This window comes from Lathamus discolor, chromosome 14, assembly GCF_037157495.1.
Source record: "Lathamus discolor isolate bLatDis1 chromosome 14, bLatDis1.hap1, whole genome shotgun sequence".
In the NCBI taxonomy this organism is placed as follows: domain Eukaryota; kingdom Metazoa; phylum Chordata; class Aves; order Psittaciformes; family Psittacidae; genus Lathamus; species Lathamus discolor.
Window position 1 is genome coordinate 3,522,892 of NC_088897.1, and position 13,303 is coordinate 3,536,194.

Sequence of the window (13,303 nt, forward strand, 5' to 3'; positions counted from 1 at the left end):
TGGAACATCTCCGAACACGCACTCGCTCGCTCCCCCTTGTTCCTGGCCCAGTCCCTCGCGGGAGATGGGAACCGCAGTACTTAAGGGTCCACACTCGCTTGGTTCAGTATATCGAACCTCTCATTCGTTATATTCCAGGAAACCCAATCCCGCCCGAACGGTAAACCCGCGAACAATCTCTGCCGTGAACAATTTCACTCTGCAGTCCTCCGCCGCGAACTATTTCGCTCTGCGGAAAGTTTCGCAATATACTTACGCGTCCTGCGTCTTCGTCCGGACTCCCGTGCACAGAATTTTTATGGGATTTTACCGGTTCCTTCTTTGCTCATATTCTAGCATTTAGGTTCGTCGGTAAGGATGAGGTAAGCTGTTGGTCGCGGGGCCGCGAAACGCCGCGGGGCGCCTCCCCGGAGGACCAAAGCCCACCGTTCCTTATCCGAGTCACGGCACCAGAAATTGTTATAAATTGAGACCACAACGGATCATAATCCAATTGGAATTTTATTAATTATAGCAAGTAGAATATGAGCAAAGACAGCGCTGGACGACAGGGGAGTCTGCGCTCCGCCAACTGCCGTGCTGAGCAGTTCAAACAGTCCCTTTTTATACATCTTTACTTCCGTGTTCATGAAGTAGTGGAGGTACTCTGCGCATGCTTCAGCTGTTGTTAGGGGGTCGTTTTCTGCCTCCTGATGGTCGTTGAGGCCGAAGCGAGAAGTCTTCCTCTTTTGTCCCATTGTTGACCCCTCTACTCCTATGTCCTTTGTTCGTCTTATCTCTGCCATTTCCTGGAACATCTTACAGCTATCTTTAGGCAACATCTGCTATGTTTGCATAAGCGATAAGCGATTGCGGTTGGCGACTCTTAGGCCATCTCTTCATGCAGGCTTGATGAAGCACTGGAGATGATCACGTTGGTATTTAGCTTGTCACTGGCTATTAGCACTAGCCCGCCATTTATAAATCTGCACAGGAGATGCTGAGTGACGGCCTCAGAGGGTATTTGGCAATCCCGTATTTCTTTGTTTTCAGGCTAAAGGTCCCGCGTTACGGAAACTTGATCTCAGCTGATGTACGAGCTTGGTGCTGGGAAGGCCGTTTCCTTAAAAGTCTTTTTCTGCAGCTCTCTGGTGGCGGGAACTTGATGCTATTGACCAACAAACAGCTGCATGTGCTTGCGTTTCTTGTCCCGTTTGTAGGTGAGCAAGAGCATACGGTGAGCGTCAAAATAAACACCAGTATGGAGAGCCGGTGGGTTCTTGCCCGTGTCAACAGGAGCGTAACTCGCTGCGCGGCTGTTTGCTGACCACTTAACTGACATTTCCAAAGGGACATGTCCGGGCAGCAGCAGGCTGCTCTTGCTCCGTTGCTGTGGTTACAGCCCGGCAACAGTTGCCAGGGCGCAGGGAGCTCAGCTCCGTGTTGTGGTTACAGCCCTGCGACAATTATGACCACATAGGTCGCAAGGCTCCATTGGCTTGGCCACAGCTCCGTGAGCGTTGCAGCGGGCAGTAGAGCTGCAGTGGCTGCTACGTACGCAGTGGGGCTGGAGAGCCAAGGCAGCAGGAGCAGCATCATGCTGGGCCAGAAGCCAAACCTCAGCAAGCGCATCCGTGAGATGCGGGCCAGCATAGCCCTGCAAGGTGCTGCCCCGTTGGCTTTGCATTATGGACTGGGCCAAGTCGGGGGCTTTTGGTCCCCGCATCGTCCTGCACGGTACCAACAGCTCCTCAATGTCCTGCAGGGCTAGCGAGGACGTTTTACTCCAAGCCAGAGGAAGAAAAGTTCAATGAGAACCGGGAGCTGCTGCCCCAGCTGCGAGAGGCGGTGCAGGAGGATACCCGTGTCCTGGGCCGTGTGCGGAAGGTACCAGCAGGTCCCATTTGCTGCCTCCGTGACTGTGGCTCTGCCGGAGCTGCAGAGCCAGCTTCTCCACTGGTCCTCTCCGGGAGCAGGAAGTGCAGGGCAGCAGGAGGCTGGGACCGTCCCCAGCCTGGCACTGATGTGCTCTCTGCCCTTCTTTGCCCACAGCATGAGCTCACCCTCTCTGAGGCTTGCGCAGCGGAGCAGCCCTTGGGCATTGCTTTGGCCAGTAAGACGGTGGAGGTAATAGCAGAGTCCAGCGGGCGCAGGCTGCTCGCAGCGGGCTGTGGTTCAGGGGATGCTCAGAAGGACGGGTTGTAGGGAACAGGGACCTGGTGCCAGCACCAGGACAGCCCCACAGGGCTGGTGCAGTGAGACACGGGGTGTCCATGAGTGGTCCCGTGGAACCCTTTGCACTGCAGGACCCATCAGTGTCTCCGTTAGCTCCCTGAGCGGGACCTTTGCCGCAGCAGAGCTCCTGTCCCGCCAAGGGAGCGAGCAGGTGCCAGCATCACCAGCTCTGCCTTGGCAAAGAGTTGTGCGGGCAGGACCCCTTCTCCCGTGGGTGCCCAGCGAGCCCTGACTCCAGCCTGGCAAATGCTCACATCCCACGCAGGTGGCCCAGGAGAAGCTGCGGGCCGAAATCTATGGCCGGGTGAACACGTGCAACATGCTGCTGTACCAGGTGAAGCAGCGGAGCCGGGCCAAGGAGCAGCTGCAGAGGCGGCTGCAGCAGCTGCAGGATGTGCGGATGGACGAGAAGCAGCACCAGGCACAGGTCCCAGGGCCCCTTGCTGGGGTGGCAGCACCCGTGGGAGGGTTCAGTCAAGCCTGCAGCCCTGGGTGGGCGCCGGTCTCAGCACATGGGCTCACCCCTTGTCCCCAACCATCTCTGCCCCAGGTGGTTCGGACGCTGGAGAGCAGCATTGAGAAGACGCAGACAAAAGTCCACGCTGGGCAGAAGGTGACTGCCCTGTACGTGGCGGTGCGGGATGCCCTGAGGAAGGTGAGCTCATCCTCACTGCGCCGTGCTCTCAGCCGCTCCCCCTGCAAAGGCCCTGAAGTGCCCAAGGGGCTGTGCTGGTGGGACACCCTCCTGCAGGAGCTCCTCCTGCTCCCCCCCATCTTCTGTCCCAGCACAGGGCACCCCTGGGACTCAGTGGGCTGTGGCTCCCCGTGTCCCAGGAGCTGGCCCACCTGCCTCTGCACCTGGACGTGCTGAGTGAGACGGCCGAGCTGCAGCACGGGGAGGTGGAAGACATGGAGCTCAGGGCCTCGCATGGTCTCAGAGCTGCTCGTGTAGCCAAGGTGAGACGGTCCAGCGCACCTCAGGGTGCTTTCCTGCCCTGCAGAGCCCACAGGTGGCACCAGGTGCCCAGGCTGCTGAGTCTTCCTTCGAGGAAAAGCAAGACTGAGCTTGGCCTCCCCACAGCACCCTCCCGTGTGTGGCTCTCGGGCCAGGCTGCCCTGCGCTGGGGACAGCTGCCTGAAGCACTGGCCGTGGGGAAGGTGGCATTCTCCATTCTCTAGCTGTCCTTGCTCAGTTTCCTTCCGGGGCTGTTTACTCGGGGTAGGGGGGGGCATTTTTGGTGCTGGCCGTGCCCATGTTAGAAGCCCACAGAGGTCCATTGTAGCTTTGGGAGCCACTTCTTTTCTGCTCTGCTCTGCTCTGCTCTGCTCCAGGAGCACAAGGCCAGGATGGAAGCCCAGTTCCGTGCCGAGAGAGAGCTCAGGGCCCGCACCCTGGCTGCTCGGAAAGAGCGCGTAGACAGACGCTGGCTCAAGGAAGCAGAAGAAAGGCTTCTGAAAGCGGTGAGCTGGGGGGACCTGGCCCAGGCAGGGTTGCAGGCACAGGGCGGGCATCGGTGCCCAGCCTCCCGTGGGCGAGGGGCTGCAGGGCCAGCTCCCCCAGGGTGCCAGCAGCTCAGCGGTGACGATGAACATCCTTGCAGCAAGCCAGGCATGACGTCGCCAGGGACTTGCTGAGCCTGCCCGAGCAGGACCCGCTGGTGGGTGAGTGCCTGTCAGGGTGCAGGGGGGGGATGCGGGCGCAGCCGCAGGCATCCTTCCCTGCCACAACCTTTCCACCCCAGCTGCCAAACCGGAGGCCACCAAGTCCCGGCTGGAGCGTGACGCCTGGCTGACGGAGAAGATGGAGAAGGCCAAGGCTGCGGTGCAGTGCTCCTGCCTCTGGGTGAGCTGAAAACCCATCTCTGGTAGAAGCTGGGGCTGCTCCAGCCCCAGGGAGCTGAGCCTTGTCTGCTCACCTTGGTCCATTGCAGGGTTATCTGCCCTCCTCTGTCCCCAGAGCCCCCCAGGGCCCCTCTTGTGCAGGCAGGGACGGAACTGCTGTGCTCCACGACACGAACTTGCAGCGGTTCCTGTGGTTCCTGGGGCAGAAACCTCCCCAGGACCGCGGCCCAGATCCTGTACCCTGCAGGAGTGGCCTGGGCTGAGTCCATGTGCTCTCCCCCGGCCAGGACGTCCCCGGCAGGCTCCTGGCACAGCAGAAGTCCCTGGCGGCACTCGAACAGTACCTCAGAGGGCGCCAGGAGAAGCAGCAGGAGCTGAAGAAGGCACTGAAGGAGCTGGAGATGCAGCGGGATGAGCTGAAGTTTTGCCAGCCCGCAGACGCAAGCAGGTGCTGCTGGGCTCCGGACAGCCATGCCAAAGGGGCCACCAGCCCTGGGGGCAGGGGGGCATGTGCATGGCAGGTGTCCCAACAGGGCACCCCTTCCTTTGTCACCCTGCGGCTGCCCACCCCTCCCGCACTGGGAGGGTTTCTGAGCAGAGTGCTGCCCCAGCTCTGGCGCTGGCAGAGCACCCAACGAGGAGCCTTGCTCCTTGCCTGGCACGGGAAGTGGGCCCAGCAGCAGCACGGGGTTGAGCTGCAGGCAGCACCTCTGCTCTGCGCTTGGGGCAGGGGAGAACGTGGGCAGCAGCTTTTGCAAGAGCTCTGGGGCGTCTGCAGCCCTGTGCACTTGGATGGATGTGACCGTGCTTGGCTCCAGGGGGCTGGAGGAGGAGCTGAGGACGAGGCTGCAGTGGGAGGAGGCTCGGCTGGCAGAGAGGCGAGCGCAGCTGCTGAGGAGCCAGGAGACGCTGCTGGACTTTGCAAACGGACTCGACAGCCTCTGGGGCCGTCTGCGGGGCATCACCGTGCCTGGCCAGGTACCCGCACAGGGCCGGGCTGAGCACAGCCCAGGCTCTGCTCGCTGCTGCAACGGCTCCGTGTGGTGACGCTCGGTGCAGCAGCCATCACCCCGAGGGGCTCGCTTTCCCCACCGAGGCTGTTCTCTCTCTGACTCCAGGAGCATTCTGTCAAGGCCGTGGGAGCGCACGAGAAGCTCCAGCAGTGTGAGCAGAAGCTGCAGTACCTGGTGCAGCGGGTGGCTCACCTGCCCCCCTGCAGCCACAGCGAGGACGATGAGGTGCCCGGGGGCTCCATCCCTGCTGCGGTCCCTGGGGACCCACACAGGCTTTCCCGGGTGGCCCAGCCCAAGCCATCCTCCCAGCTGGAGGATGGAGGTGCTCGAGGGAGGAGCCACGGAGCAGCTCAGGCCCCGGTGGCCCTGGGCTCTGTGGGCTGTTCCCTACCAGGGGCACATGGAGCTTGGGCACCCCTTTGGCTGGAACACCCGCCTCCCCTTCAGCTGTGAACACAGCGTCTCTTTCACAGACTTTTGTGAAGGTCAGGCAGCTGCTGGAGAAAACCCTCCTGAACGAGCCGCAGAACCAGAAGGTTTCCTTGGAGGACGTGTGCATGAGGGTCCAAGGTAGGAAAGGGGACACATCCCACAGCAACTGCCCCAGGCATTTCTGGGCGTCCTTGCCCACCTCCCAGTGTCCCAGCAGAGCCCAACCCAGGAGCTGCTCCGGGCGCTGGGGCTGACCTCGGCTGTCTCCAGGGCTTTGAGCATGGGGCTGGTTTTATGTGTGGATGTGGGAGAGCGAAGGCAGGCGGTGGGCTGGGGAGCGCAGAACCCCCGCAGGAGCAAGGAGGGATGCTGTGGGGCAAGCGGGGAGACCCTCGTCGTCTTCAAAATCACTGGGCAGCAGATGCCAGCCGCCCTCCAAACTGTGCCGGCTCCTCCTGGGGACACAGGCACAGCAGAGGCAGCCCCGCAGTCCCTCCCCAGCCCGCTCCTCTGCGCTCCCTCCTGCAGACGATTCTGATTTTGGGGACAACCAGAGCGGCCTTGTCCTCAGCAGAGAAGACATCAAGAAGCAAGGGCTGCAGCTGATCGAAAGCAAGAAGAAAAGCAAGAGGAAGTAGCACTTGCTCCCCGAGAGCTGGGGACGCCCCAAACCACCCCTTGTACACTTTCCCCTTGGTTTAATAGAGGAGATGCTTTTCATTCCTCCAAAGCTCGTGTTAGAGCCGAAAGAGGAGGTCGCAAGTCACTTCTGTCCGCGGAACATGTGGCTCAAAGGTGGAGGGGAGCTGAGCTGGCTTTGCAGGCAGCCACATCCCCTGCCCCTCTCCCCACAGTGGTGGCAATGGGCTGGGCTGGGGCCATCTTTCTTGGGCAGAGCACAGCTGGGGGCAGGCTGGCTTTCTCCCCCTTGCTGCCGTGGGTCCAACACCTTCCTGGGCCCTCTGCACACTTCCCGGACCCCGACGGGCTGGCACAGAGGGCACTACGCCAAGCCTTTGGCTCCAGCATGGGAACCTCAGCCCTGCCCATAGCTCACAGGCCGTCTTCTCTTCTCTACAGAAGCATCACCTACACGTGGTGAGCACCAGATAGGCCTCACCGACATGCCAACCTGCCCTTTCTTAGCCCCCTAAAACTCCATCCCTCCACGTGGAAGGGAACCAAGGAAAACCTAGGGTGCAATGTGGGCACTGGCGGCAGGCAGAATGGGAGCCCTGGGGTGCTGAGGCAGCAAGGAGGCCTGTGTGAGAGGACCGCCGCTCCACTGGGCTGAGGGACTGAGGAGCAGTGGGTCTGGCCCCCACCTGGGCATACTGTCCCCACCACAGTGGGGTGGACAGCGGCATCCATGAGGAATGGCTCTCGGAGATCCGAGAGGAGCACGGAGGAAGGGGAGGGGGGCAGAAAACAAAAGTGACGCGCAGTGCAATTCTTCATCCACTGGTGTCAAGGAGGCTGGCCAGCACGATGCCGAGACGAAATTCCTGCAGACCGTCTTCACCCTGTGTGAAGCTGGCAGGGCCAGGGGCTTCTCGCAGTGCCTGCAGGAGTTCTACCACCAATTGCAGGTGGTAGAGACTGTTACAAAGATTTCGTCTTAGCCGTGATCTGATTCTATTATTTTATTACAACTGATTAATACCGAGAGGCAATAAGCAATCAGCGCTGGGTGCGCCGGGGAGTCTCCGCCGCACCAGAGACGCACACCGGGGAGATGTCTTTCCCATGCAATTAACCACTATCTTAGCCCCGTAAATTCCATTCGCTCTCTGGTTACTTATCCTGTAACGGGATGTACGTATCTCTTAGTTACATAGCCCCCTTAAAGCATTCAAGCAGTTCAACAAAGCACCCTTAGAAAACAAAGCGGTAGAGTAAAAGGGGTTATTCCTTTTTTTCTTCTTCTCTCTCATCAGTGTATTGACAGGAACATTTACCATAATCATGATCATTCCTATACATCCCGCACAAGGTACAATGGTCACAAGGGGTTCCGATTCCACATAAAGTGCAATGGCGACAAGAACTCCTAAGTTGCTGACACGAATCATTCCTGTATACCTCACAATTCCCCCCTTGTTTTCTTGTAACTCACTGATTCGTGTTTTGGCTTCTAATCTAATAACTGCTTTTCGAGCCGCGGATAGTATGGGAGTTGTTTTGGTCTTTAGTATCACTAATGAGCGAGTTCCTCCCTTATTTGCTAATTCCGGTTCTAAAGGTATGGCGGTTAATTGATGTTTTGTATAGCCATAGGTATCAGTTTGGTGCAACACGGGATTATACATGGAATAATTAACAATACCCCACATATTCCCAACACCACTATACCAACTTTGGTAATCGAATCCCTGTTAAAAATTGTCTCCAAGATTCTAGTCCTCCAAAATTGATTTCATTCCATGTTTGTGCTGGAACATGAGCTATCTTTTTCATCTCTCTTAGAAGTTCATTTATGGTCTTTCCTTCATCGTCAATTTCGAAACAACAATTACTAAGATTAAGTTTTCCACAAACCCCTCCTTCTTGAGCTAACCAGTAATCTAAGGCTAGGCTATTCTGATATATTGTAGTTCTCATTTTGGTATTTTGTTTCTCAATTAATCCTAATGCATCTTTCGTTTTATTTCCTACTATTTCTACTACAGCTTGTAATCTTATGATCCTATTCAGCATATATATAGGGGTCCGGTATCCCCAGGACCCATCTTCCGCCCAAGTTGCCGGATCATACTAAGAGATTATTTGTTTGGGTGGCCACTCATTGTCCTTCCAGTTACCAATTTGTAGTTCCCTTTTAGATCGTTTCCTTCTTAGTTCATCTGTTTCTGTGTATAACTGGACTCCCAAACGTTCTCCTTGGCTCATAGCTGGTAAAAAAGAAACTCGGTCTCATTGTTCCTAATACACGTGATCCTGTCCAATTTTTAGGTAAAAATGCAAAGGCTGCTTTACCACAGATCCAATAATGTCCGTCTGGAGTGGGCCAACCGTTTGGTATATTAGTTCCATTAGTCCAGTGAGGGAATTGGTGATTCATTTCTATAGGATCTCCCCATTTTTCCCAGCCTTTCTTTGTTCTCTTCCATAGATCACCTCCTTCACAAAGCAAATTTCCTACTGGTTTGCCGTCACTTTCTGAATTTTGCCAACACCTTTTCCAATTACATTTGTTTGTAAGATCCATTGCTGCCTTCTGTTATTTCCTTCTTGATTTCTCCAGATCACAGGATCGCTTATGTTACTCTCCATCGCTTCCCAGGGCCATCTCTCTCCCTGGTTAGCTCCCCCACAAACATAGCAGTTGCTTACATTCAATGCTTTAGCTATATTTTACAAAGAGATTGTTAGCAACAGTGGGAATTTCGTATTGGACTCCTGTTTCCATTTCATGATAAAATGAGTTGAATAATAAATGATGTTGTTTTGATTCCTTAAAACTTTCCGTAATTTGAATTTGGACTTTAGCTCCTGGACCCTTTCCTGTAGCCCATATTTTAATTCCAAATTCCTTAATTTTCTTATTTTTCCATTTTCCAATAGTCATGGTGGTTAGATTGAGAAGGGTACATTCGTGTGGTCCACAATCTGGCTTTCCTGGGACATTTTGAATAAAGGCTGTACGCAGATATGTTTTTCACTCTAAGAAACCACCCCAAGTGACAGACGGAATGCGAGATGAATATACCTCCGTCAGATCCCTTAATTTTGGCTTTGGAAAAGGAGAGGGAAAAACTGAAAGCTAAGCTGGAGAGATGTTCAGATTGGGATACTGGGGAAAGATGTTAAGCAAAGCAAGAAGGAAAGCAAGGGAGCTCGGGCAGCTCCTGTGTTTGAGCGTGGGATGAGTGCTGGGGAGGCAGAGGTGGAGGGATGTCGGGCGGAGGTGGGGGAGTGGGTTCTTCTCCTATGGGACCGGATCCGTGTGTGCTGTGGGGAGTTTGGACGTTGGAAGTGGGACTGCCCTGGGGGGAGTGCCATGGGGTGGCTCCTGTGGCTGAATTGGAACTAGACTGATGGGGACCTGGGGAATCTACCCCAGCAGATCCACTGGTTAAATTAAACCTAGGGACTAGAGGAAATAAAGTGGAATTTTAGTGGATGCAGGAGCAACTTATTCGGTGTTAAATCAGAGGGAAAAGAATTTGTTACAGACGTGGGAGCTACTGGCCACCAAGAAAAAAAAAAAAAAAAAAAAGGAAAAGACCCCAAAAAAAGGCCAAAAGAGGCATTCTTTCTATTCTTTCTGAAACCCGTAAAGTACAAATTCGGAAAACAAAGAGGAATGCATGAATTTTTATGCATGCTAAATTCTCCCAACTCTGTATTAGGGTGAGAAGCAACATTGAAAGAAGGCAAAATGGAATGAAGAGTTAAAAACGATCAATTAGTTTTAGTTTTGAGTTTCTCTTTAATTCAACAGAGAAGCAAACAGGAGGAGCTTCCTGAAATAGAAGAAATCCTCAAGCAGGTGTATCTGGGAGTATGGGCGTCTGAAGTTCCAGGGAAGGCGAAAAATGCTTTGCCTGTTCAAGTAGAAATAAAAAGGGGGGGCCTGCCCAATTAGAATAAAACAATATCCCCCTAAAATTGCAGGGAAAGGGAAGTAAAAATCGTTGATAAATTTTGAAATCTACATTATTAATTGAGTGTGAATTGGAATATAATACTCCTATCTCGCCAGTAAAGAAATAAAGTTGCAGATTGGTTCAAGATCTCAGAGTAATCAACAAATTTGTAGAGGATATTCATCCAGTAATAGCTAATCCGTACACCTTATTGACTAAATTGAACACTAATCAGAAATGCTTTGCCGTCTTGGATTTAAAGGACTCTTTGGCTGCAGCCAGCCGGGAGTGATGTGAGTACCACTGGGGGCTAAGGGGGCGATGGCTGGGGCAGAGGGATGGGGACACGGCTGGGGCCCTATTGCAGGCAGCCCGCTGCCCCGGCCGAGCACTCTAATGTGGGACTTGTCCTGGCAGCATGGTCACCAAGAAGGAGCTGTGCACAGACCCCCGGGCGGGCTGGGTGCAGGCACAGGTGCAGCACTTCCAGAGCCTGAAGAACTGATCCTTCCCCACTGCCACCCCTGTTGCCCCTGGTGCTTCCCCAGACCCGGGTACGCAGGAGAGCACTTGGATGGCAGCCTTCTTCAATGGGAAAGCTTATTCTATTTAACTTATTTAAACAAACTATTTTCTGCTAAAAAAGGGGGGAAAAAAACCCAAAATAAATTATATAAAATCCCTGCTTTAAACTGAAAAGAATTTAAACCGTATCAATTTGCTTGTTAATGAACAGTCTGTTGCTTCGATGCCTGAGTAGAGTGTTTGCATTGTCAACCCCTTTGTGTGTCTCTGAAGTCCCTGCTGGAGCCCCGACGCGAGAGACAAGACCCACGGGGACCCCATTGCTCTCCACGCATCCTGGGGTCACTGCTCTCTCTGGAACAGAGCAGCCTCAGCCCCACAGCATCCCCCACGGTGCCTCCCCCTCCCCAGCCTGGGTTCAGCTCCGGTGCCACCCATCGGGTGCCACCAGGTTCTCAAGCGGGTGCCCAGCGCCAGCTCCTATTTGGGAAGCAGCCTGGCATCCCCTCTGATGGTTCCCTGCAGCATCCTTTCCCCACATCTCCCCAAAGGTCTGACATTAAGCTGTCTGGAGCCTTGGCTTCCTTCCTGCTTTTCTTGCTGACAGCTGAAATGGGGAATTTTGGGGCTATTTGGGATAGAGCGGTGAGAAGGGAAGTGCACGGGAAGAGGCAGAACAGTCCCCCCACCACTGCAACCTTTGGGGATGGCTAGTCTTAGAATAGAATCATAGAATCATATAATAGTTAAGGTTGCAAAGGACCTTAAGATCATCCAGTTCCAACCCCCCTGTCATGGGCAGGGACACCTCATGCTAAACCATGTCACCCAAGGCTTTGTCCAACCTGGCCTTGAACACTGCCAGCGACGGAGCATTCGCAACGTCCCTGGGCAACCCATTCCCATGCCTTACCACTCTCACAGTAAGGAATTTCCTCCTTATATCCAATCTAAACTTCCCCTGTTTCAGTTTTAACCCGTTACCCCTTGTCCTGTCCCTACAGTCCCTACTGAAGAGTCCCTCTCCAGCATCCCTATAGCCCCCCTTCAGATACTGGAAGGCTGCTGTGAGGTCTCCACGCAGCCGTCTCTTCTCCAGGCTGAACGGCCCCAACTTCCTCAGCCTGTCTTCATACGGGAGGTGCTCCAGTCCCCTGATCATCCTTGTGGCCTCCTCTGGACTTGTTCCAGCAGTTCCATGTCCTTCTTATGTTGAGGACAGCAGAACTGCACACAATGCTCCAGGTGAGGTCTCACAAGAGCAGAGCAGAGGGGCAGGATCACCTCCTTCGCACTGCTGGTCACGCTCCTTTGGATGCCTCCCAGGAGAATGTGCTCCAAGATTTTGCCAGGCACAGAGGTGAGACTGACTGCTCTGTATTTCGCCGGGTCATCCATTTTCCCCTTCTTGAAAGTGAGGGTTATATTTCCCTTTTTCCAGTCGTCGGGAACTTCACCTGACTGCCACCATTTTTCAAATATGATGGCCAGTGGCTTAGCAACTTCATTCGCCAGCTCCTTCAGGACCCGCGGATGGATTTCATCAGGTCCCATGGACTTGTGTACATTCAGGTTCTTAAGATGGTCTCGAACCAGATCCTCTCCTACAGTGGGCCTAGGATCATCATTCTCACAGTCCCTGCGTCTGCCTTCCAAGACTTGAGTGGTGTGGGCAGAGCCTTTGCCAGTGAGGACCAAGGCAAAGAAGTCATTCTGAACCTCAGCCTTCTCCAAACCCACGGTAGCCTGCTCTCCCGACAGCTTCCGGAGAAGGCCTGCGTTGTCCCTGGTCTGTCTTTTATTCGCTACATACCTATAGAATCCCTTCCTGTTATCCTTAACATCCCTAGCCAAGTTTAATTCTAACTGGGCCTTAGCTTTCCTAACCTGGTCCCTAGCTTCCCGGACAACATCCCTGCATTCTTCCCAGGCCGCCTGACCTTGCTTCCACCTTTTATAAGCCTCTTTTTCCCTTTGAATTTTCCTCAGCAGCTCCTTGTCCATCCAAGGAGGTCTCCTGGCCCTCTTGCTGCACTTCCTTCTAGTTGGGATGCAACGCTCCTGCGCTGGCAGTAGGTGATCCTAGAATACCAACCAACAGTTCTCATTAGCTCTGCCTTTTAAATTTCTAAAGCCCTCTGCTGCATCAGTCCATTGCAAAGAGAGAGGGGTTTCTTTTAACAGCTCATATAGTGGTCTTACCAGAACACCATAACCATGCATCCAAAGTCTGCATCACCCAGTCCTTCCCCGGAACGTCCAGAGCTCCTTGATGTTCGACGGTCGTGGAGTTTGACAAATGGCTTCTTTTCTAGCAGTTCCAGGTACTCTGTGTTCTCCTGTTATTTCATACCCTGGGTAGGACACTGGGGTTTGGGTTACTTGTGCCTTTTGTCTGGATACCCAATAACCATTCAGTCCCAGAAAATTCAATAATCCCACCATTCACTGGACACATTCTTCCTTTGTTTCTGTGGCAATTAACAGGTCATCCACATATTGTAACAGAGTCCCCGTCTGAGTGGGTGGTTTCCATGATCCTAGTGCCAGTGCTAACTGACTTTGAAAACTCCTGGGACTGTTTTTAAACCTTTGAGGTAATACTGTCCAAGTTAATCGGGTTTTTATATAATTTATTTTGGGGTTTCCCCCCCCCCTTTTTTAGCAGAAAATAGTTTGTTTAAATAA

At 54.0% G+C, this 13,303-nt stretch overlaps 1 protein-coding gene across 1 annotated transcript; it reads left to right on the forward strand.

The window, feature by feature from the left end:
* Positions 1-1,576: 1,576 nt before the first annotated feature.
* On the forward strand, positions 1,577-5,755 carry LOC136022116 (coiled-coil domain-containing protein 183-like). The gene is made up of 14 exons (XM_065695048.1): positions 1,577-1,643; positions 1,745-1,866; positions 2,032-2,092; positions 2,286-2,365; positions 2,453-2,641; positions 2,765-2,869; positions 3,049-3,171; positions 3,547-3,675; positions 3,816-3,876; positions 3,957-4,057; positions 4,344-4,500; positions 4,652-5,034; positions 5,175-5,294; positions 5,543-5,755. The coding sequence occupies exons 1-14, from the start codon at positions 1,577-1,579 to the stop codon at positions 5,753-5,755; spliced, it is 1,911 nt and encodes a 636-aa protein (XP_065551120.1).
* The last annotated feature ends 7,548 nt before the right edge of the window (positions 5,756-13,303 follow it).

What these genes read in the sequence shown, in the direction of transcription:
- LOC136022116 (XM_065695048.1), top strand. Translation starts at nt 1,577, where the DNA reads ATGCTGGGCCAGAAGCCAAACCTCAGCAAGCGCATCCGTGAGATGCGG. An exon ending in TTGCCAGCCCGCAGACGCAA is followed by an intron (nt 4,501 to 4,651) that starts GCAGGTGCTGCT and finishes AGGGTTTCTGAG; the next exon opens with CAGAGTGCTGCCCCAGCTCT. An exon ending in GCATCACCGTGCCTGGCCAG is followed by an intron (nt 5,035 to 5,174) that starts GTACCCGCACAG and finishes CTCTGACTCCAG; the next exon opens with GAGCATTCTGTCAAGGCCGT.